The following is a 24,547-nucleotide window of genomic DNA, read 5'->3' as shown; positions in this document are numbered from 1 at the left end:
AGGTCACCGATAAAGATTAAAGCTACATTTTCAAAGCCATTCGGTTTCAATAAAACCTGCGTCGTTCATAGCAATGCTTCCTGTGCGTCGGGTAGTAGACTTTGTCGCCTGCTGAAGCACAACTTTCTGGGATGATAATACTACCGGAGGATAAGTGAAACAGACGGCAGCAATTTGTATCACATTACCTGCCAGTTTGTTTTTGTGCATCCTGGGAATGTGGAAATAGAGCATGGAGTACAAACCTACCCACCAGCCCAGGGGATCAATACGTATTTCTGACAGAAACAGGCACCACACTTATCAAAACATTATCTCCAGACATGGTCAAACCCAAAAGACTGCATAGAATATGAGCTATTTGGACATCATTTGATGGTAGGGTGTTCAACCTTAACAGTTATTTTACAGTATCTCATTTCAGCCGTTACATAAAGTGATCATCTACGGAATAACACAGTATCCATAGAAGGGAGGAAGGAGCAGAGAGTTGTTTATAGAGAGAAGCAGAGTGAGAAGGAAAGCAGAGAAGGGCAGGAGGAGGCCAGAGAGCGGCCTTGCTTCACAATAAGAGGATTACGACGCAGGCCGATAATCCTCCCACAATTCAGCGGGACAACAGAGTGAGCTCACATCTCATTCAGCCCTGCAAGTCTCATCCTTAAAATGAGGCTAATTAACAGCTAATCTCGACCACTGCCAACATCACCACTGGTTTGGAAGAAGAGAGGGACTTTGTTAAGAAAGGGGAGAGGGGGAATTAGATATTTTATTTAGTTTTAATACTTTCACAGCAGGAGCTCAAATGAACCAGGGTTATTTCCCTAATGTCTGTTTTCTCAGTCACATGACACACTACATGATGATATATTTGAAAGGGTTTATCTTGGCTGCGACTCATTATAATGATCTGTGCAGTTTGTCCATACATTGCTGATCATTTCAAGTCTAAATATAGATATCGACTTCACAGACAGTATTCTGTTCTGTGGTTTTGGACATTTCTTGGCAGTTCTTTATTAGATGGTTGAAATATTTGATACTGTACTTTATCAAATTTCAAAAACAGATATTAGATTAACATTTTTGAGTAGATGATAAAGTGTAAACAGCAAAATAACCATTTACTGATGGAGGGTTTACAGCTAAATATGTGAATTTGTCTGAATCCTCTCCTGCAGCCCACTTCCCTGTTTTCCAATGCAAGACTGAAGCCAGTCTTAAAGATGCATTTACAAAAACATAAATGTTTGTGTCACCTGAAAGCAACCTTGAATAATGAGAACACTAAGGAAAGATGGAAGCTACATTTAGAGAGCTATATTTTGACGTGGTGACGTTTCACAGTTTTGAAGGATAAAATACAGGCATTATTGGTCATGACAGTGTTTCAGTTTCCGGAGGATCTATAAAAGCTGTTCTTCAGGTCGGGATTTGGGTGGCTATGTGAGAATAATCACTCAGAGCAGCATGCATTACACTTCTACCTGATGAAAAAATGATTATACAGCCAAGTGTTTGATGCATGAATGTTAAGTGAATTTAGAGAAACTTGTTAAAATGATTAAAGAAGTGAGAAACAAGAGTGAAATACTGCAATTAAAGCATGTAAAAGCAATGAGGAGACCTAGATCTGGACACCAAATGAAGAAAACCAGTGATACAGTGATTGTGAGTTAACTAGTGTGAATGATGAAAATGAATCAACTAAAGCAGTCAATTATGAAAAAAAGATTTTGCCTCTAGATTGGTTCTCAGATGTTTGGAGTGACCAAAATGTAGATTTCTTTAATGAAGAGAACCAAAAGTAGGGGTAAAATCTACAAATAATAATTAAACAGTGACCCACAACCCAAAAATTGTCACACAGCCAGCCCAAACGACCCCAGAAGAACAGAGAGAGCACAGCATACCCGACGAGGAGTCGGAGGATTTTAGAGCAAAAGACCAACCATCAGGGGTCATAGACGCACAGTGAGGTAAACGCAGCTCCACAGGCTTCAAGAACTTGAGGCCATGAGGTCCACACATCACCAGAGGGCTGAGCAGAGTCTCTCCTGGGAACACAAACACACATTCAAGACCATTAAAGTTAACACACATAAGCAGGTCTCAAATGCACTTGGATTAGGACTACTGTTCATGTTTTTGTTTTCTTCTTTGTACCGTTTCTGTTCTGATTTTATGTAAAGCGTCTTTGAGCATTAGCATAAGCGCTATCAAAATCCCATGTATTATTATTATTATTATAAATGCAATTTCTACCCCCACCAACAGTGCTGGTACGCTTCGTATCACTGGGAATATCTACGAGCTGTTAGTTAGCACAAGCTGATCAACATTAAAGGTCCCCTATTATACTGTTTTTCATCAATATATTAAAGGTCTCAGATATATACAAACATGTCTCTGAAGTGTTTGGCTCCAAATACCAAACAGATCATGCATTGTAGCATCCCATAATCCCCTCTGTTTCAGCCCTGTTTCAAATGTGCTGATTCTCTGTCTTTTACTTCAGATGAAAATAAGGAGCCACTCCCCACGCCCCTCTGAGAGATATTTGGTTAAAAAACACACAATGGTGCTCTAGGAGGAGATTCAGGTGATAAGGTGGAGGGGGTTACCTTGGTTTGTGATTGGCTAATGGTTACACAAGCCAACAAATCGTAATGACATCATAAAGTGGCCAAAATCTGATCAGCTCATTTTCAGACAGGTTTTTATATAAATGGATCAGGACAGAAAGAGAGCGAATCTTTTTTCCTGAAACTTTCAGAATCTCTTTACACAGAGGGGACACATGTTTATGTATAAAAGACATGAAAAAGTGGATTTTGCACAATAGGTGACCTTTAAAATACTGGTTTCAAAAAGCAAAGATAATTCAGTGGCCCAAGAAAACTCCTTCTTTATCCTTTCATCATTGATTACCTTTCTCCTTGTCGAGTGGCGGCAGGATGCTGTTGTCCCTGCAGACCTTGAAGTAGATCTCCTGCTCCACGCCTTCAGGGATGGCGCCCTGCGGGATAATAATGCTGACCCCTGTCTCGATGGAGCTCAGGACGCCTCCGTTAGAGTTGAAGATACCTCGTGCTGTTGCCACCACAGTGTGGCCCTCGTCTTCATCCTCATCATCGTCAAGGGCACTGGGGCTAAAGGGCGGATATACCTTGAATTTCACACTCTCATATCCAACAAAAACTCATTTGATCTGCAGTGGGACGGAGTCTCTTACCTCACAGGGATGGCCTTGGGCACAGCGTTGATGTTGTTGTGCTGGTTTTTGGAGCGGTGGTCCATAGTGCGTGTGAAAGTGTCCAGGCCGCTGTCATGGTCTATGTTCTGGGGCTGGGGGGGGGTCTGAGGCTTTACAGGGCTAGAGTTCTGGCCCTGTGGTAAATACAAGAGGGTTATGTGTTAGACTGGAGGTAAAAAGAGCAGCTAGATGAAGAGCTTGGGTTATTTATGTAACCAACAACAATCAAATTAGTAATAGTTTCTTATTATGAACCCAGCATGCTCGGTATAAAACGTGTAAGATATGTGCGTAACTCCCAACGATGCAGTATTGACACAGGAGGAAAGAGAAGGCAAACTACTTCCCGTTTCAGATTGCTAACAATTCCAATAATTTATAAATAAATCCTTTTGGCTACGATCCCTTGTGTATCAGTTATTAGAGGACAATCTGTTCTAAGTACAATGGAATTACAAATTGTGACAACATTTAAGTTTAAAAAAAGTGAATTCCACATAGATAAATGCCTGTAAAGAATTGTAAAAATAACTGAATATGCAGATAAGTCAGTATTAGATCTGAGGGCTACAGATCTTATATCCCCCCCCTTGTTTCATCACTTATTTGACCATCTTTAGAATGATGCACTGAAATGTTCCTCTGCCTACCTTGGGAGCGGTCTCCGGCTTGTCGTTGGGCAGGAGGTTGTGGTTGAACTTAGGACTGTCGAACATGCGCGCAAAAGGCTTGGCAGACGTGGTGTAGGGCTTGGGAGTGTAGCGGTTGTAGCTGGTTGCTGGTGGAGCGGTTTTTGGAGGATGTTCACTTGTGCCGTTAACCGGAGACTTCTCAGGGAAGCTCTTGTGAGGCAGGAAGTTGGCCTGCACAGTGTTGGCTGTGGGAGAGACACGAGGGTCAGACAAAGAGCTCTGCAGCGTCTCTCAGTACACAGATAGATCTTCATGTGATTACAATATTGTATAATACGCTAATCCCTCTCTCCTTTGACAGAAGGCAGTATATTTTTACCTTCAGGTGCGGGTTTGGGCAGTGTGGCGGGTGGCAGAGTAGGCGTCACCTGGGGAATTGGTTCGTATTTCTTCTCCACTGGACTTGGTTTCTCCACTGACTCCGTCCTATATCACATGACCAAAACCATCAGTACAAGATATAAAGTAAAAAGGAACAAAGACATTCATCATAAAAGCATAAAGGATGTGATAATTGAAGGAAAAGGCATGATAATTTAATCTAAGAAGATAAAAGCCAACGATGTTTCATTAGAATATTATATGTTTGGGAATGTGGATGTGGCTGAGCATCACCTGGAGTAGTTGTTATTTGTTTGTGCTTGTGGCTGGGCTTTGCTAGGACCGGTCTGGAGCCTGTCAAAATACGACAGCTGTTTCCTGTAGTAGTCCTCGTCCTCGTCTGGGTTGTAATGGTTGGAGCGCACGATGTCATCAGCGACCATGGATGGAGGCTGCTGAGGCCCTGGGGCTCTGGGATAAGAGAATTAAAACGGTTCAACACAGGCTGAGATGGTGAGAGCAGAGCAGGAGGAGAAGATATTACAATGACTAAAGGACATTGGTCAATGGTGTGAAATGAAAGTGACTTATTACAGTTGCATTTAGGCAAGCTTACCTAAAGGTCTTCTCTTGATCCAGGTTGCTCAGAGAATTCGCTTTTGGGATGACTCCATCTGCTTTCAAAGGTATATCGGCTGCCTGCAATAGCAAAAGCAATGAACCTTATCAGTAGGATAGAATAGAATGTCCACTTAAAAAAGATAAAGAACAAATGCACAATTTAAGCCCACTAGTAACAACTGCAACATTTTATAATTTAACTGCAAAACAGTTTACCTTGTTCCCAGAAGACTCTACTGCCACTCTATCCACCGACACAGAGCGCTTGTTCTCAAACATCTTGACCCTCGTCAGGACCGACTGTGCCCGGGCGGCGGGTTCATCTTGCAGATCTCTGGCGGGGAAAGGATTCGGAGGATCGGCAGGCGAGGGTGAGGGGGCCTCTGCTTTGGGAGGGGGTGTGGGGCTGCTTGCAGAGTTCACAGGAACGGGGTCATACTGCTGAGGTTTGTAGCTCTGCTGTTGTGCTGTTGGTCCCGGGTTATAAGCCGGCCGCTGGGCAGTGGGGTCCGGGGAGTGGGCAGCCGAGGGGTACGCGTTCAGGTGAGAATCCTGGTCGTAGTGCATGTCGGACCCCGAAACAGGGGGTGGGGGGTCATCATAACGGACAGGAGCTGGACCGGTCGGTTTGCCGTAGCGAGGCCGCCCGTCAAATCCCTGCTGAGGCGGGGGCTCGTCGTAGCGGAGAGGGGGGGTGTACTGGGGGTCAGGGCTGTCCCCGTATGGCAGGCGGGGGTCGTAGCCCTGGGAGTTGGCAGTAGGGAGCGGCTGGTTGTACGGGTTCCACTGTTGCTGGTCGTAGTGAGGCACACTGTTCTCGTAGGGCAGGTTAGAGTCATAGTTGTTTCGGTGCTTTGGTTCTGGGAAGCCCCCTCCGCTGCTGACTCCACTGCTGCTGACATCATACCGGCTGGGGGGGTGGTCGTAATCTCTGTATGGCTGCTGGTCGGGGTGATATCCCTGCTGAGGGTTGTAAGTCACAGGCTTCATGCTGTGACCGATTCTTCCTGTGTTGTCTGGGATGTATGGATCCTTCTGGTACATCTACCAAACAAATGAAACACAATGAATAAAGTTAACAACAGCACAGCATCCTAATACATCAAATGTGTAGTATGAAATAAGCCGACATACAAAATCGGTTAAAGAAAAGGAGAATATTAAAATAATTTTGTTGAAATTAAGTGCAGAAAAAGAAACAAGAAGGGAAAGACCTGAAATAGAGAAACTGAGAGGGAGGGGTTACTGGTCAGGTAATACACAAGATTAAATAGAAATCGCAGCACAGCCAAACACCCAATGCAGCGTAAAAACATCACAATGTACCACTGCAGCTCCAAATGAAACACTACAGTTAAATAAACAAGGAAAAACAAAGTTGTCCAGAACCACATCAAAACAATGGGATGCATTTTACTTGTCTGAACTGACAGAATTTGAAAAGATTAGCAGGAACGTTATGTCATAGAACGTCTATCGATAATTTGACTTATAATTTGGGGTACTGCATAGACAAGTGAAAATGTCACCCACTGTCTTGGCGCTATTATAAAGGCAAATCAGACATCCACAATAATATATAACATTACAAGAAAATACCCATTGTAAAAAAAACATTAAAAAGTCCTGATAATTGAGAAGTAACCATTGATTATCCATCCAGAGTATTTTTTTTTAAATTATGTCTGTTTCTTGGCTACATTTGAAACGCAGGAACAAAATAATACATATAAAAATGGTTGGAAAATGAATGGCTACTTTTACAAGAAAACCATCTGCACTTATAAAAAAAACACAAAGTTGGGTTGTTAACAGAGAATAAAGACAAACGTATTGCAGCCATGCAGAGAGGATAAGCAACAGTGAGAGCGTCAGGATTCTGCTCCCCCACATGTAGGCATGTCAGCGCAGCCTCACCTCCAAGCCCACTGTTGTTTACCAGCATTTACTCCGGCACATGCACACACAAACACACTCTTGCACGCACAATTACACCCACACACACACACACACATCTCTGTCTCTTCTGGGCAGCACTTTGGTCAGCGGACATGCAGGGCGGAAGGAGAGAGAGAGAAGCGTGGCAGCAGAGGAAGAAGAGGAGGACAGGCAGCAGCAGCAGCAGCAGCAGCAGGAGGTCAGCGGGTCAGACCGGGCTGAGCCGAGCCGGGCCACGGAGCGTCCGGGGGGGGAACATGGATACCTTTGTTTCTGAACCGGCCAGTCCAGACTGTAGAGGCTCTGGTGAGACGCTCTGAGGGGCTAGCTCAGGGGTGGGCATCCTAAGTGAGCCCGCCTCTGGGTCAGGGCTTGGCGGGCTGACAGGAGCTGCAGGAGCCTCGTCAGGGCTCACCCCCCCTACAGTTTTTACAGTAACGTCGACAGCAGGGGGCAAAGTCTCAGCCAGGGGCTCAGGCTGCGGGGGGACGCTAGGGACGGCAGCGGCCTCTGCTTTCTGTGAAGTGGTTCAGAAATGTTTAATAACATGTGCTGACACTACGGTACAATACTAACAAATGCTACTAGCGTCACAGCATTCTATCCACCTCCACATTAAACAATAGCTGTAGGTCAACCAATGTCATGCGAGAGTTAGGAATTAGCAGCAGGACAAGTTTTCATTGTTAGAGTATACTAATTCGATTTTAATTCTAAGGTTACAATACAGTGGCTTCTTTTGTTTACCCCTTTTATGTTCATTAACACATCATTAGACGACAAACGTTTAGATTTGGGTGTCACAGCGGCCGATTGGGTGTAGATTAATACATTTCACAGGTACACTGGATTAACACTGGTAATTCCAACATGCACATAATACTTTGTCTTGTTGTTTCGTCACAGTCCCGATCACAGGTAAAACAAGGGTAGGAAGTGCACATAGGTGAGTACTGGTACAGACACTTAGACAAACGTACGTTTCTTTTCCCAGAGGCATAAGCAACAATCACACCGATAAGACATCTTGTGGTAATACAGAATACAATAGTAACAGTAAAACTTATCTCCTTTTCAAAAATAAAAAAACACACGCTAACAAAGATCAATTTACAAACACATATAGGCAAATAGATAAAATAAATAATATCATAAATATAGATGTATATATATTATATATAATATTTATATATTGCGATAAATACCTGACCACAGAAGTTTTAATATTGTTTGGTAACAGTAGATACAGAATAACTGTAAAATTGAAAAAGTGCCTTCAATAGCGCCTCCAGAAAACCCTTCTAACGCAAACCACGTCCTCCAGACAACAGGGAAGACGTGCGGCTCTCAGAAACGCTACCTGCTGCGGAACCGGAGCCTTGAATCCTGCCGGGTCGATGCGGTTCAGGGGGGTCGGCTGCACGGTGTGGAAGCTTGCGTAGCCGGGGGGCTCCTGGATCACCGGGGGGTCGTCGCGGACAGGTTCGGAGGAGCGGGTGATGGCCGGCTCGGCGGGCGGACCCACGTCGTCGTTCAGCGTCTCGTCCAGCTCCTGGTCGGTGTAGGCCCCGCCCTCTGTGTCCGTGTCCTCGTAGTCAGAGGTGTGGCGGCTGTCGGTGCTGTACATGGAGTACTCGCTGCCTGGTGCAGACAGGTAAGACAGGCGGTCGTCATGGATATCCAGGTCATCCTCAGCTGCCCCGTCAGCCTGGAAACAAAAGGAGAGAGAGAAAGGGGGTCACATCAAGAATGAGTCTGTTGACAGTTTAAATCTCTATGTTTTTCTGTGTACAAACAGATTTGATTTTGTTACATTTCAACAACGTCTTTGCTCATATATGTATGCATATGCATATACGTCTGTCTTTGTGAAGCAGCTTGGTGCAAATCCTGTTTTGTGTTTTATGTAAATTAAATACAATTGTCTACATTTCCAGTCTACATGGTTTGTGTGTGTTGGTCTCACCTTGCCCTCTGAAACCCACACCAGCTGGTTCTGCTGCTGCTGGATGATCTCCTTCAGAGCTCCAAACCAACCATCATTCATGTTGTTCAGGTTAATGGTAGCTGAATACAGACAGAGGAGAAACACACATCTCTCAACATATTTTCAATTGACAATGAAGTACAACAACAGCTTCATAATTAAAAGTTCATTTGAGACATGAACTATACACAATTATCTTCATCAAAGTGATCACTAAACAAATTGTGCTTTCATGGTCAATAAAATGTCCCAGTTTCTCCAGGTCCAAATCAATTAGTAAATGTATTTTTGATAAATGTAAAAAATATCCCAGCTTTCTCTCTTCACTAGTTCTATATAAAGTACAGACAGTATAACATTATTATGAGACTTGGATCTGAAAATAACTTTCAAGGATATGGGTGTCGAGGTTACATTGCAGCTTGTTGTATTATAGTTATGGGAAAGTTGATTATGTGAAGTTAATGTTAAAAAAATATTGAAGAAAACTCTCTAGGGATTCTCTAATATCTGTTTCACCCACAGATGCTTCTAAAGCATGGTCACACCACCTCTCCTGACAGAGAGACATTTTGAGGACGGGCCCTGGGGGTGCGCTTGTGTGACGGTCAGTGCTGAACCAGCGTTTGTTAGGAATCTGACAGAATAGGGCCAGGCAGCGGAGCCACAGCCTCTAACGCTGCGACACTCAATTGTCAACTGCCTTTTGAAAAGTGTCAATGCTGGCTGTGAAATCTCCACCACACCCCTCCCTTTTGTTTGGAGCCCCAATCCCCCCCCCCCAATCCCCTCTTTCCCGCTGGACTCACTGGTGAAGAGGTGGTGGTTGTTCTTTCTTAATTTGTGGGATCGCTCAAAGAGCTTCCTGGCGCTCTTCCGAGACTCGGGGCAGAGGCGGGTCCTCATGTGCTTGACGCCCTGCTTGGTGTCGGGGTTGAGGAACACCACAATGGGATACCACTGAGCGTAGTTCAGACGGTCCACTGCGTTAGGGGTGATGTCCAGCACCGCATGCTTGTCCTAAAAACACAGAAAACAAAAAGAACAAAAACATTAATTAGTTTGTTTCCATTTTGTGAGCACTTCCTTTATTGAAATGTAGGGACAGGACGATCAGAGATACTATTATTTTATCTTGATTTTTTTGTATTTGTGGTGTTTTTTGCTCTATATCATGTGAAATGTATCAGGATGTTAAAGCAATACAATGCTGTGACCAATTCTCCAGTTCTTGTGAGGGTGGGGGGATTCTGTTTGTTTTCTTATATGTAACAAAAGAGAGAGAGTAGTGCAATTTCCTGTAATAAGAAAACCAAAACCAGGAAATGTGAAAAATAGTTGTATTGTCTGTTAAATCTGCACTCCTTAATAAAGAAAAATGTTTTTACATATTGTGTGCATCAGATCTTGAGCCATTGTAAGAAGTCAGCTCATCAGTCTGGATTAGTATTTAAAGTGAACCTGCAACCCTATAGTTCACAGGGATGCAGTACGGACACCAGAGGGCAGCAGTGAGCTGTGCACATCATCGTGGCTCGCAGCCATCTTTTCATTACCATAACAAATCTGTAAAAAGATGTTCATGTCTCTACATATCACCAGCATATCTAGTTTCTCACCCGGTCAATGATCTGTTTGATAGTGTGCAGGCGAATGATGCCGGAGTTCTTCTGGTCGGTCCCTGCATCCCTGGGTTCACTCTCTATGGAAGACAAATGGACAGAGTTACTGCATCATGTCAACACAAGAGAGAACAACAATAAAACCAAGCTGTGCCCCCAATTAGACATCCTCGTAGCGTGCAGTTGTCGACTCCCATAAATAGAGCCGTTACAAACTGAATACAAATCTCCGTATGGGAGAGGACAAGTGGACGTGTGTGAAAGAAGCTAGATAGTAAAGAAAAATGAGAAGAGCAGCCAATTCATGCAAAAGTCATTCTGTATTTTGGTTAGGTTTGGGAAATTAAATTCAGTGTTAAATGAATGTGCGCGTGCAACTGCATGTAACGGTACATTATTGTTCCGTAAATGTGTTATGTGAGAAACACTGACGTGAAATATGCACATACAAGAGCATGAGGGTCATTTCAGGATTAATGAGAATACACTGTCATTGTAAGCCTCAGGGATTTAGGCAAGGATGTGTACAGGGGTTTATGATTCACAAAAAGATAAGCAATGGTTTCCTGCCTAGACACACAGGTTCAGAAGAAGGAGATATGTCAACAGGGTGTAGAATAATAATAATAACTCAAACACATCACAGGCTAGAATACATTTCTCATTCTAATACAATCTATGATCTTACACAGCTATTTACATTTTAGAGAGGGCAGATATATATATCCATGCAACAAGTCAAGAATCAAGCGTGTACAGCAATGTTAAAATAATGTGTTGGGATTCCATTTCTGAGAATACACAACATTTGAAAGACCAATCTTTGAAAAGTCCTTCCATTTACACTCAGGGGCTTTTATGCAATCACTGCATTATAACATATTAGATAGACACGCACAGAAACACACCACTGTCAGCTTTGTATAATGTGCTTTTGTAGATTAACATTAAAGTGGTGGTTTGATTGCAGTCTGGAGTGTAAGCCATTTCAAATTGCCTATTAAAAAAAAAATATCACATTTCATTCTGATACACCTTTGTTCCAGCATGTGCATGAACTTCATATCCAATGTATTTACTGTATGGATAATGTGTCTGAATGCATAGTGTAGTCAGACTTATTTCAGGATATAACTCCTAAACAGGTTATATTTTGATCCCACTGCTGAGATACTTGATTATTTTATAGATACTAAATGCTGTGTATTATTATGTGTAATTATTATTGCATGTAGTGTTTCATTGGCAAATAATAAGTATGAAAAGCATGACAATATGTCAAAACATTTTGAACTACAGATAATCATAACATTCTTAGTCAATTTTACATTATTTGATGATTTTGTTATGATTCTGTTAAAAAGCAAAAACTCACATCTCAGGTTTTATTGCAAATTAAACGCAGAGCTTTACATGCTGCCTTGTTGTTGTTGTCTCCCTACATGATGCCATTAAGAGGGGAATAACACTGACTTTAACTTTAAAATGACTACTGTGTCTATTAAAAGATACGGCAGTCCCTTCCATTATCAACATGCAATATCACAATAACCAGCAGCTCCTTAGAGACTTACATTTGCATTCTTAAAAGCATACATTTGAAACATGTTTACTTTTAAGAATGCAAATGCAAGTCTCTAAGGAGCAAAACATTATCAGAAGTAGAACATGTCTAAGTGTGTAAGGATGTGCAAAAGGTGATCCATGCTACTGCTGCTGAACATCTTTAATAGATGTATTTTTATTTAGTTTTTAAAATATTAATTGTAGATTTCTTTCCACCAAGAATAATATATGAACTGTATGATATTGCATATATTCAGTGTCAGGTCAGCAATTGACCTTATAGTCATGCTAATATATAAAAAGTAATTGTTATAACCAATTGCAGTGACTAAATGTGACTTCCTAAATCAAGTGCTATTCCCCCATGCGCATTGTTTAAACCTCTATAGGCCTATCTAGATAGCCACCAAACACCAGATTATCTCTCATTCACTAAATCAATGAAACAAATAAAAGTTGATGCACTATGTGACATACTTTCCCCTCCTTGTTGTTGTTGTGATTCTGAAAAGAAAGTACAGTTACACAAACATCACTGGAGTGGCGGGAATACACATCAATGAATGGAATCACTGTGTGTGGGTGTGTGCTGAATATGTGTGTGTACTTGCACTGCCTTGTGTGGCGGTGCACTTAAAGTCATTGAAATTCAATACTGAGTGTTAAAAATAAATACCATACATTAAGGAGGGTTGCAATTTCATGAAGTAAGAGGCAGTGGATGAGGACTGAGGGGAGAAAGTGTGTGCGGCTCTGGGTGGTGTGTAGAGGAGTGTGTAAAATAAACAGAGATAAAGGAAGAGAGACGTTTTAAATAACAGGACACAGGAGACACAACCTGACTAACCTGACCTACTAAAATAAATAAGGAATATGTAGTAGTAGTATTTGTAGCATATTCTGGAGTAAAGCAGATTGCCATCTTAAAAAAATAAAGAATTCCTTGACTTTGTACTAAATATTTTAACAGCCAACAGCAGTCTATATACACTACTAAAGACTACATGGGGGAAACAACACCAACAATGTAACTTTTATAACAAGTGCTGGCCCCTCTCGTCTTATCCGACTCAGAATTCTTGAGATATGAGTCTCTATCTTTTGCTTTTTCTTTTATGGTGAATGACTTATTTTCAAGTCAATTAGTCAACTTTCAACAGTATGTTGTTGTTCCTGTATTTGTTCACCTACAATCACTCAGTTTATAATAACTCCTTCTTATTCTGATCTCCAAAATCTCCCAGACGTCATAAGGTTGTTCCGAGGTGTGTAGACCTCAGTTTGCTATTAAAAATGTGGGGGTGCATATTTATCAGATACTGACCACTACTGTGAACATTTGCTGAATGCTGACAAGTTAAACAGCATTCAGCTTTAGACATGTGTGATGTGTACATTAAGAGTGAGGTCTCCTATCTTTGTAAGACACAAGTGGGACCCTTTTCAACACATGAACATCGGAAGAGACGGTGATGTGTACTTTATCACTTACTTGCTAGTTCAAAGATGTCTGGCTCCTCCCTGGCCAGTTTCTCTCTGGCCACGTCTGCGATTGGCCCAAAGAGAACCACAGGCCTCAGGAACCCAGCTGCACAAAAGCAAATCAGCATCATGGAACACTCACAGGCACAATACTTCATCATCATACATCTGTATCACATCACAATCAGTGTTGTTCAAATTAGTAACTTTGTGATGCTTCGAGGTATAAAAACATCGGTTTGTTAAAGGGCTGTAAAGGTTCTTGTGTTTTTGTAAATTCTCCCTAAATGAAAGTTTGAAAAGATTTGGGAGTTGATTGCGCCTAAAGTCTTCCTCGATGTACTCTTACCTTCCCTCAGCACCACCCTCTCGTAGGCAGGGAACTTGCTCTGGACGGGCTGGGCGGACAGGTCCTCCCTGCTCTTCCGCAAATTCCTCTTGGAGCTTCGCAGTCCTCTGAATCTCCAGAAGTCGGCCCTGTCCCCTCCTGGCGTTTTGGGGAGGGTGTACTGCACACTGGACAGCTGCTCCGCTCTGGACAGAGAGATGATGAATACGGTGTATCAGTATGAGTAGGGTCAGCTGTGAAATTCAGTTAAACTGCCATAAAGGCCACTTTGAGACTATTTTTCAGGCTGACTACTGTTTAGACAGAAAGAAACAAGATACTGTCAATGAAATACCAACATTATTAATGGTTGTCAAACTGATTATTGAGTAGTTGCCATCATTGACCAAGGAAATGCTGACTACATTCTTAAAAGCCATTATATATTTAGGCTAATTGATATTGTGTCTTGAGGGCTAGTACAATCTAATCTATAGCTCAATAGTCACGTCACAAAGAGCTAAAATATCACACAACTTAATGATTTGTCTGTGAATAGCAGAATGACAGGGTCAGCATTATGATATCAGCAAACTCAGAACTTTGCATTGGTTATTTTCCCAAGATGTTAACACAGATAAGTGTTATTTACACAGTTCAGTGTTCCTCCAATTGGTACATGTTTGATAGAACTCAAGGCAAGACTCTGCAGTGAAATCTCTGGCCTGACACATTGGCTAGCGTGGAGAATAACTCATGTTTATTGGATTTTATTATTTTTGAGCAACGATATGTTGCATCATTTAAAAGAATATTTGTGAGTTCTTGCTGTTACTTTAAGGAGCTTTGTTTTCAAAGAATATCCAGGGAGGCAAATCTATCTTGGCTGAGAAGCTGGAAATATTTCACAAGACTTATTGTACGAGATATAAAAGCATGCAACACTTGGAAAGCTATGTCTTTCCTGTCGGCAGGACTTTGAGGAATCTGTGTGTAAACACTGTGAGCGGCTGCTGAAGGCTGTGGAGACACTGCTGTTGGCGGGATTATGATCTATACTTCATATCCTCACACACACAGAAAGCCTTCAAAAACCTCACACACTAGTCCTTATAACAGCATTAACCTGACATACAGGATCTGTTCAATACGACCAGTTTTAAAACACTTCCACAAATCATCATAAATGTGTAAAATATAATTTGTATGTGCTCCTGAATCCTTCCTTGCTACTCACTGATGAGTGTATCTATTCCTGTGTCTCCACCCTTGCCCATTCATAAAGTGCCAGGACACGCTCTACAGGATTTCAAAGGTGTGACCTAAAGCGTATTGTACCTGTTCTTGTTGGGGATGATTCCCCTCTCCACTTCCTGATGGTTCTTGCCAATACGGATAGCGAGCCAGGAGCCTAGTTTGCCGTTGTAGAGCGTATCTACTACACGGAACACCTCGCCCTTGTTGAAGCTCAGCCCGTACGGTGACTCCTTTTCATATTCAAAATGTGTCCGAATGTAGAAGGAGTCACCCACGTCCGATTCCACTATCCTGCGGTACACTGAAGAGAGAGCAGAAAATGACATAGATGATTAAATCCACCTTATAAATGTTCTGCCTTCGATGTCTGATGATGTTTTTTCACAACTAACAATGTCATTAATGACTGTGGTCACTCACCATCCTTCTTCTTCTGGGCCAATATAGTCACTTCTTCTCCTTTTGGGAGATCCAGCAGAAACAGCACAGCCTCCTCCCGGATTATGTTAGCAAAGTCCACATTGTTCACCTTCAGATGCATAACAGAAGACGTACACGTTCATTTCCATTATAACTAATGGGCCATCATACAAAGAAGCAAATTAAACTGTTATTATTGTGTTATTGCATGCCAACTTTACCCTACCAAGTTTGAAAGAAAACTGTAAAATGCTTCACAGTGGTTGAAGGCTACTAAATGATATCATTCTCCCCCACTGTTTTTCCACATTCAAAAGCTTCCTTTTTTTAATTAGTTGCCAAAGAAAAAAACGTTAGCAGTGAATACTTTTTGGATTTCTCACAGAATAGGAACACAGGAAAAGAAAAACTTGTTGTTCCAACAGAAGCAGGCCGATGTATTCCCCCTACAAGGGAGCAGCCTCCTCCTCCTCCTCCTCCTCACCTCCTGCTGCTGTCCCAAACACAATAACTGCTGTTTATTGACTCTGCTTGAGGGGCAGCAGGGGAACCAGAAACACATGGACTGAATCGCTGAACCTCAGAAAGACACCTTTATCCTTCCCAGAAACAGACGGGCTTGACGTCTTTATCTCCACTAGCACACCGTGACCAAAGGGAAACCATCTAAAGATTGAAAACAATGTCCTGGAAGTCTCCAATGTCTGTTTGTACAGTGCAGAGAACACACACACACACACACACACACACACACACACACACACATACACACAGGCACAGAATGAAATCTATGCTGTGGAATTAAAGGAATACAAGATTCACTCATTAAGAGAAGGAGGAGATACAGTAACAAACAGCTTAGTCTGTCAGAATAAAGCAGCCCTTAAATGTTTATGACATGTGTAGCTACGTATACAGCCTCATCTGAGCAGTACACTACACTACAGAGCTACACAGAATTATACAAAGCAGGTGAAATGCTGCGTTGTTGTACAAACATGTCAGAATGGATCCAGCTCTGACATCAAGAGGTTTCCATCATCGCATCAACAATGTTACTCTAGTGTTCAGTGAGACAGAAAGTCAACTGTTCTGAGGTCAGAGTGCAAGAACGACCTCTATTGTGTCTTCACATTGAAAACAAGGGGGGTTTTGACACGAGGCACAGCCTGGAATGACTCATGGACTGACGAATACATTGTGCTGTATTCCCAAGATCTCTTCACACAGAAATACAACTATTGTGGCCATTGGGTCACATAGCTTCACCACTGATTAGCTAAGTTAGTGTGGGCTGCTACTGCTCATCTATTCCCACAATAACACCAGATGTTCTTCTTACTCATACATGAGAAATGGAAAAAAAGAATCAAAGGTAATAGTTTCAACAACGAAAAAACGCCCGGGACCTGGTGTTGATCTTTAGCCACAGTTAAGCTTTATATCTGCTTGTGACTTTTAGAATGAACACATACACTACATGCGCACAAAATATAGAAGTTATTGAGGGAATTCTGGTTAAACGAGGAAATTAGAGAACACATTTACACACCCATGGTTACTGTGTAATATGTGTGTAGCAGCAGATGTCTTCCTTATTACCCGAACACTGTCAATTGATTTAACTAAAGCTGACATATTTGATAAATGACAGTGTAGGTGGAGGAGTTTTTAGTTTCTATTAGAGCGCTTTGACAGATGCAATTAAAGGATAGCTTTTACAGAATTTTAGACATTTTTCACTTCAGCTGTGAAAATAAACTTTAATTAAATGAATCCAGATTTATTTTTACTACACTGGGTTCAGTTATTTTTAACTAACTCTAAGCGACAACTGATGCACTTTCCTTAAAACCCAATTAACTGCTGCCTGTGTGATATTCTTCCACTATGAAATACACAAAAACTAATGAAGCTTATATATCACACACACACACACACACACACAACACCACACACACACACACACCACACACACACAACACACACACACACACACACACACACACACACACACACACACACACACACACCACACACACACACACAACCACACACACACACACACACACACCACACACACACACACACACCACACACACACACCACACCACACACACACCACACACACACACACACCCACACACACACACACACACACACCACACACACACACACACACACACACACAAGCCGTTTTGTTTTGATAGATGGAGTTTGGCGTACCCTGAGGATCTGGTCTCCCTCCTCCAGCCCCTCCTTGGCTGCAGGACTGTCCTCCAGAACACCTGCAACAAAGATTCCCACGTCGTTTCCTCCTGCTAACCGCAGACCAACACTCTCTCCCTTCTTGAACTTCACCAGTTTCATACTCGGCCTGCAGGACAACACATAGATTTAAAAAGGTTAGCACACCCTGGATTAAATCAACAATAGACCAGCTTTTAAGTAAAAATCTAAAGTGAGAGCATCTGGGACATTGACCTGAGGATGCTCTCATCATGAGCGGCGCTGGGCACGGGGGCGTCAGAGGGGCTGACAGGCAGGTCCACGTCAGGCTGCCCAGGCTGTGCATAAACTGGCTTTGGTTCTGAAACATAAATATAAACATAGTTATTATTTAGTCCTGCACTCTTTGCAGAACAGCATTGGTTTTAACACACTTGTAAAGTAAAAATTGCAAAAGTGCTGGGTTATAGTAAAAGCAATTGCAAAAGTGAAAGAATAAAGCTCAATCTGTAAACAATTTGTGGCGTAAACCTGTGTTGCACAATGACAATAAATACAAGTAGAACCCAATGAGGTGTACAAATATAGAAAGGTGGTGAAAGCTGAGACAACCAAGAGAAACAACACTAATCCCTCAAACTGAGGGCTGGGGGGGCAGGGGTTTCTGTACCCGGCAGCGGAGGTAACAGTTTGTCATCTCTGGAGCTGGCCTGGTCGCTGGCCTGAGACAAGACGCCATCATCGGAGCTTTTGACGAGTGTGGACATGGACCCTGGTTTGGAGATGCGATCCTCATCTCGACTTCGATGGCTGAAAAAGGCAAAAATAACAATTAGAAATTCAGTTCTATAGGATTGTCAATGCTGTGAAAAAGAAAATGGTTTCCATTAAGGAGTTCCTCAAATGCCTGCAACATCTTTGCTGATTTCGGTGTGTGTAAGAATGTTGTTGTGTTCATATAGTTTGTTCCTGTGCTGACATCACCAGGGAAATACAGACACAACGCTAAAAGGAAATAACATGACGTGAAGGAGCATGTGGACCAGATTTTGAAGGTGAAGACAATGAGCTATTAAAAGAAGGATGTGCCGCTCTGTGAAAACGACGAGGCAGTTTAATTTTGTAATCTATGCTGTATGTCAATGGCAAAGCACATTCACAACCAGAAACTGAGATGGAGCAGACAGGGTTTTAATATCTAAGTGAACATCTTTTGGAAGATTGATGTAACCTCCCTTTTTATCAACCATTCCAATAAAAGCACACAGGCAGAGAAAGAAAAATCAAACCCAGTCTTCCAACATAAACTCTTGAGTAAGGATACTTTTTATGTCCAAGTTCCTGTTTAACCTGGATAAAATAAACAAGGGGAAACTGGGTGCATGTGTGTGTGCGTGTGAGAGAGTGAGAGAGAGTCTTGCAGGCTAAGTCTATCGGAGAAGAAAGGGCTCTGCTGCTTAAAACAATGGTTGAATTCCATTCTGGTCACATGACTGCCTGCTGGCACAGTACTTGAGCTGCATTTAGGAGCTTTTGTGGAAGAATGTTAAGGTGCAGGCTGTGCCACCGCCTCAGACTGAGCAACTTCTCCCATTCTCCTACTTTTCACAGTGTGAAAATATACAGTGTAGGAAAGTTCACAGTACATTGAAGTCACCTATAATGAATCAGTAAAAGTCAAAAACAGTACATGTATATCTTTTTACACACAAAGGTTTTAAATCTGCAGCTGCTGAACTTTATCACTCTATTTTCTCAACACAGCATGGACTTTTCTAGGTCCACAACTTCTCTCACTAACAATCAGTTTTACACATCAAAATTGTCAGCAGACTCGGCATCAGAGTTCTCTATGGAAGTTTTTGTGAAGAGAAAAGGGCAAATGAGAGATATGACAGAATTGTAATCGCAGAGATAGAGAGAAACACAGAGTGTGTTTTTGTAAAGGATGAATGAGAAAGAGAGTGTGAGAGGGGGAAAGGAGAGGGACAACAGAGCAAGGGACAGAAAGAGGGACAGAAAGAGGGAGAGGAGTGAGGGAGTGTGTTGTGGCCTCAATCTGTTGTTCTTTGCTGCAGAATGACGCTAAATAAGGGTTCACAGTGACATACGCCATTTGACAGAAGCCTTTGTTCAATCCCCTCCTTTACACATTCTTAAAGTGTGGGTACAGGCAAGAGCAAGCAAGGGAGAGAGGGACAAAACAAGTGAAGGAGGCATGGACATCAACACACTATGTCAAGTAGAGTCCAGCCACACCAGAATCTCAACACTGCATAACGGTCAACAAGCTCCAAAATATTTAAAAGAACAAAATCGGCTAGATAAACTGAAACTCTTTGCAAAACAGACAAAATGTGCAATAGCAATATCCTAGTGTTGAAAACTAACATTACAACAACATTACATATCAATAATAAGACAAAAACGTATTATAAAGCAGAAATTACTCACATATACTTGTCTGTCAGTTGAACCATGGCGCTAAATAAGTGAGTTAAATTCCCTGAAAGACAGATCCTATGTGCAATGTACACTCATGCTCACTGAGAGACACTGTGAGAGAAGGGCGCTTTTGATAATATATTGTATTCAAAAACATTCTACAGCGTCGGGAGAATAATGCCTCTAAGCCCTACAGCCAATCAGGTTAAGCGAACCATCTGGCTTGGGGCAAAGCACTGTGGGAAGTATGTCAAATTCTCCTCCTAAACTGGTAGATAATGAAAACATCCCCGACATTACAGCGATGTGAGTGTCAGACTGGTATTCCCTCAGTAACCTATTCAACCACAAACACATGAGAAGCAGGTGTAACTCCTCCTCCTGAAAAACTCACGTGCTCACCAGATAAACCAGTCAAACAAAATGTGCCGTAGTATACACAAATAAAATGACGTAATATTTGCTTTGACTGCTGCAAACAGGAGATGCGGTGCACAAATATAAAAGAGGGGTCAGAGAAAGAGCAAGAGCAAGAGAAGTATCACATAAATACTCAGAACACACACTGGCCTAGTATCAGAGCGATGTATTCACTTACATTGGAAGGAATCTGTTCAACAGTGAACCTGCCCTGAACCTGCATTAAAACAAGCAAGGTTACACACTCTGACACAATGTGATATCTAAGGAAAAGGCACTGGAGGTTAATCTAGCTGTATGTTATGACTGACAAGCAACTAGTAAGCTAGAAAAGTAAACTAGCAGCAGAGTAGTTCAAAACATCACGCAGCTACGACAGCTATATGGGTCCTAGTACTATATGTAAATAGGTCTCCAAGCCTGTGTCCCTCCCCATGTCCCATGTTTGCCAAGGTTAGTTGCCCTATTAGCATACAATGCTTAAGCTGAGAGAAACTATAGTGACTGGCAGGACTTCCTCTAACACTCCTATGACATCTATGTGCTCGTCTGCTACAAATAGCTATGACACTACTAAACCACGAGAGAACAAACTTACTGGAAGCTCCAACTGGCAGTAAGAAAAGAGGAGACAAAGAGACATTATGGACATTACAATGATCTAAATCAACAGCACATCATGTGTACAGTATATGCAGGATGTAGCTATGGAAGGGCCTTGCATCGATTGTACTTGCATTATAAAATGAAGATTCATTGTAACAATGTTAAGGTCCTTTGCATTAGTAATTACAACAGGAGTACATTTAGTTTAATATTAAATAAAACTAGCGTTGCACGATTTAAGACAACCACAACAGTTTGAAGGTTGTTTTCTGTACAGAAAATAGTCAAAAGTACCTAGATAACTTACAAAAAATAAGACCTCAGTCCACCAGGAGGCGGATAGTTATCCCTCCTCTATTGGAACTCAGTGATCTGGAGGGAGTGTGATGGTTTATGCATGCAATGTCTTTATCTATTGATTTATGCATTAGTGGTGAAAGGTACTCACTCAGCACCCACTATAATTATGTGTGAGGTTGGAGTTGTGGGGTTATGGATGTATGACTGTGGCATGTGTGACAGCTGTGTCCTGTCACCTGATTTGCAGTCGTGTGAGTGTGAGTGTGAGTGTGAGTGTGAGTGTGAGTGTGAGTGTGTGTGTGTGTGTGTGCGTGTGTGTGCGTGTGTGTATGTGTGCTACCCTTACCTGCCATTGCTGATCTGCCGAGGTGAGTGACGGGGAAGGTCTGATGGCTCGGCCCTGTCAGGCGAGCGTGATCGACCTCGCCCGTGCGATCGATTGGAATGCTCTGATGTCAGCGAATGTATTTCTGAAATGTCTGTGAAATTAACATGAAATTTGTATTTGCATTTAATCAATGACACAAATCCAGATAGAGTTATAATGACAGGAAAACACATTATTATTTAACTCAGGGTATATGCAGGAATCCTGAAGTCAAATTTAATACCTTTTAAGACCTTTTTCAAGACCCTTTCCATACATTTTAAGACCTTATCGCCACTTCGAGTTCTAACCGGTTACATTGGCAACACACTTTACCTCACATTTACTATATACAGTATTGATTGTAAGATAGCACAACTAAACAGTTTATGATAACTCCTTATCATAATTCAGATAAAACAAAGCACAAGAGAATGAATTGTGTGACCAACCCAATGCAAGGTTTATTAGAAAAAGAAACCATTAGAAAGTATTTGATTTAGGCATTGTTCCCAAGAGATAAAACAGACAGACTACTGAAGCCTCCTCTCCACATGAACTTCAACCTCTCTGTCAAGGTCAGGTTTAATGCAGTATGCTGCTTTTTTGCTTCTGTAGACTTTGTGCTCTTTCATTCCAGTAAAACTCCTCAGAAACCAGTATTTGACCAATAAATAAAACAATTGACAAAACTTTGAAATATGAAATATATTAAACTTTGGTGAGCTTCAGCGGGGTAATGCCATATAGGAGCTCCCTCACAGCTGTCCGGGGCTAAGCCCCGGCACATAGGACGATGTTCTGACGTCATCACCCTCGAACAATTGTCATATGTTTACAAAAAACGATATATATGTTAAGACTTTTCTCGTTCTTAATATAGACTATATTTATGGTCGATATGTGTTGACTTTACTTTAAAATAGCAGATCTCTGTGACCGGATATAGTTCGGCTTAGTGAACGTGTGTCTCTTCCTTGGAGGGGCAGCATCGCCCGGACTCCGCGGCTCCTCCGCGGCTCCTCCGCGGCTCCTCCGCGGCTCCTCCGTGCAGAGAGTATGCAATGCAGCGGTGTGTGTCAGTGATGTGCATTCAGGGGAGGCACGGATTGGTCATCGGGAGAGTCGGGACTTAAACGCCGCGGCTTTCTGGCTATTACTTAGCATGTGGGACCGGACAGCTTTGATCCCCATCGACAATGGCGATTCTAGAGTCTGTGGGGGCCCCTCGAACCAGCTTTCATCACCATCAGTGGCGCCCCAACACACTCTCTCTTCCCCCCCCCCCCCCCCAGACGGAGCAAGGCAACGAAACTTAAAATAAGAAGCAGCATTTTACGGTGCGCTATGCATGGGGCCGCCTTGAGGGGGTTTCCCGACATGTCGTTGCAGTAAATTAAAGGGTGTTTCATGTTGTCGTTGCTGTGGACCTTCTTAATACCTTGGAAAATGCCGTTTAATACTTTTTAATAGCCTTAATTTTCGCTAAATTGTTTGATCAACTTTTAATACTTTTTAAGACCCCGCGGACACCCTGTTAACTTATTTTAAAGTGCATACAGACATTGCATTGCTACAGATGTGTCTTTTGTAAAAAAAATACAATAAGATGCATCCAACCGCTGCTACAAGTCTCACCATCTCTGTCCGAGTTATTGGCTGATGGGATGCTGTCATCAAGGTCGGGAATGTTGAGCAGCGTGGCTCTATCATCTCTCTGCACCACCATCTTCAACTTGCCCTTTGACCTCTCGATCAGCTTCTTGGCATCTATTAGTGAAAGGTTCTCTGTAACTGTTCCATTGATCTACAGGAAGAAGAGGAGAGGGTTGACATGAGAACTCAGTCATCTTCACTGCACAATGTTTCTGTAGAGCCCCCAATGTGAGCGATGTGTGAGCGATGTGTGTACAAGGCAAAGAGGAATTGTTAATTGTTCTCTGTCATAATGACAACAATGATGTCTAGGTAGATTACAATGAATTTAGTGCCGTCAGAGACACACATTGTCCACAGAAATGTTATCAAATATATTGTGTAAAGCAAAACTTCATTATCTTTATTCAGGTATTTTCTTTCTCTTGTCTTTGTCACACACACAAATGGCTCTGCCTTTTTTCAGAACAATTGCTAAAGTACATTTCATTTTGAATGCATCTCTGTGCCGTTGAGGAGGATTTTTTTTGCTCCTCACAAATTGATTGGATAGAAATTCAAAGGAATGAAAGAATGTTTGGTATTCCTGCTGGAGAGCCTGCATACTAATGAACTGTGACCTCGCTCTGCGACCCACTTTCAGCCGCTCGCAGAATACCGCAGCAGACTAGTGAAAGTTTTTAGTAAAACCTGATACTTTCTTCTCTCTACCAGCCCACTCCCTTTATTAAGGACAACATTTGAGGTATTTCTTTACACATTCATGTTTTATGTAATCTTCTAATAATATTTGTATTAATACATTTCTCCATTACTGTGTTTTCAAAACCAATGGCCCATTCATGCAAACACTCCTCTCAATATCTCACCTTAAGTACAACGTCTCCCTCCTGGATGTTTCCGTCTCTGGCAGCGAGGCTCTCAGGAGAGATGTCCTTCACAAAGATGTGGCTAGCCAACCGCAGTCCGTATTCTACTTTCAGAGTAAATGTGCATAAAGTCATATTAACAGGGCGTATAAAAGTACTGATCAC

General features: G+C 42.1%; 1 protein-coding gene across 10 annotated transcripts in view; it reads right to left on the bottom strand.

Moving 5' to 3' along the window:
- tjp1a (tight junction protein 1a) overlaps nt 1–24,547 on the bottom strand; it is a 90,989-nt gene that overhangs the window by 2,026 nt on the left and 64,416 nt on the right. For 3 of the 10 annotated variants that reach the window (XM_034117106.1, XM_034117112.1, XM_034117113.1), the window contains 24 exons: nt 24,383–24,489; nt 23,496–23,664; nt 21,837–21,969; nt 18,390–18,529; nt 17,975–18,080; nt 17,717–17,867; nt 15,491–15,599; nt 15,152–15,371; nt 13,835–14,019; nt 13,496–13,591; nt 12,481–12,507; nt 10,435–10,517; nt 9,625–9,835; nt 8,795–8,895; nt 8,189–8,536; nt 7,094–7,345; nt 5,107–5,934; nt 4,886–4,968; nt 4,564–4,740; nt 4,268–4,374; nt 3,907–4,133; nt 3,236–3,390; nt 2,932–3,152; nt 1,914–2,057 (listed from right to left, as the gene is read on the bottom strand). In XM_034117106.1, coding sequence (XP_033972997.1) covers nt 1,914–2,057; nt 2,932–3,152; nt 3,236–3,390; nt 3,907–4,133; nt 4,268–4,374; nt 4,564–4,740; nt 4,886–4,968; nt 5,107–5,934; nt 7,094–7,345; nt 8,189–8,536; nt 8,795–8,895; nt 9,625–9,835; nt 10,435–10,517; nt 12,481–12,507; nt 13,496–13,591; nt 13,835–14,019; nt 15,152–15,371; nt 15,491–15,599; nt 17,717–17,867; nt 17,975–18,080; nt 18,390–18,529; nt 21,837–21,969; nt 23,496–23,664; nt 24,383–24,489 — 4,380 coding nt within the window. The remainder of the gene's footprint in view (nt 1–1,913; nt 2,058–2,931; nt 3,153–3,235; nt 3,391–3,906; nt 4,134–4,267; nt 4,375–4,563; nt 4,741–4,885; nt 4,969–5,106; nt 5,935–7,093; nt 7,346–8,188; nt 8,537–8,794; nt 8,896–9,624; nt 9,836–10,434; nt 10,518–12,480; nt 12,508–13,495; nt 13,592–13,834; nt 14,020–15,151; nt 15,372–15,490; nt 15,600–17,716; nt 17,868–17,974; nt 18,081–18,389; nt 18,530–21,836; nt 21,970–23,495; nt 23,665–24,382; nt 24,490–24,547) is intronic. The other 7 variants (XM_034117111.1, XM_034117107.1, XM_034117110.1 and 4 more) reach the window with 7 other exon arrangements.

Source organism: Trematomus bernacchii, unplaced genomic scaffold (assembly GCF_902827165.1).
Source record: "Trematomus bernacchii unplaced genomic scaffold, fTreBer1.1, whole genome shotgun sequence".
Lineage (NCBI taxonomy): Eukaryota > Metazoa > Chordata > Actinopteri > Perciformes > Nototheniidae > Trematomus > Trematomus bernacchii.
This window is presented reverse-complemented; position numbering and strand designations above follow the sequence as displayed.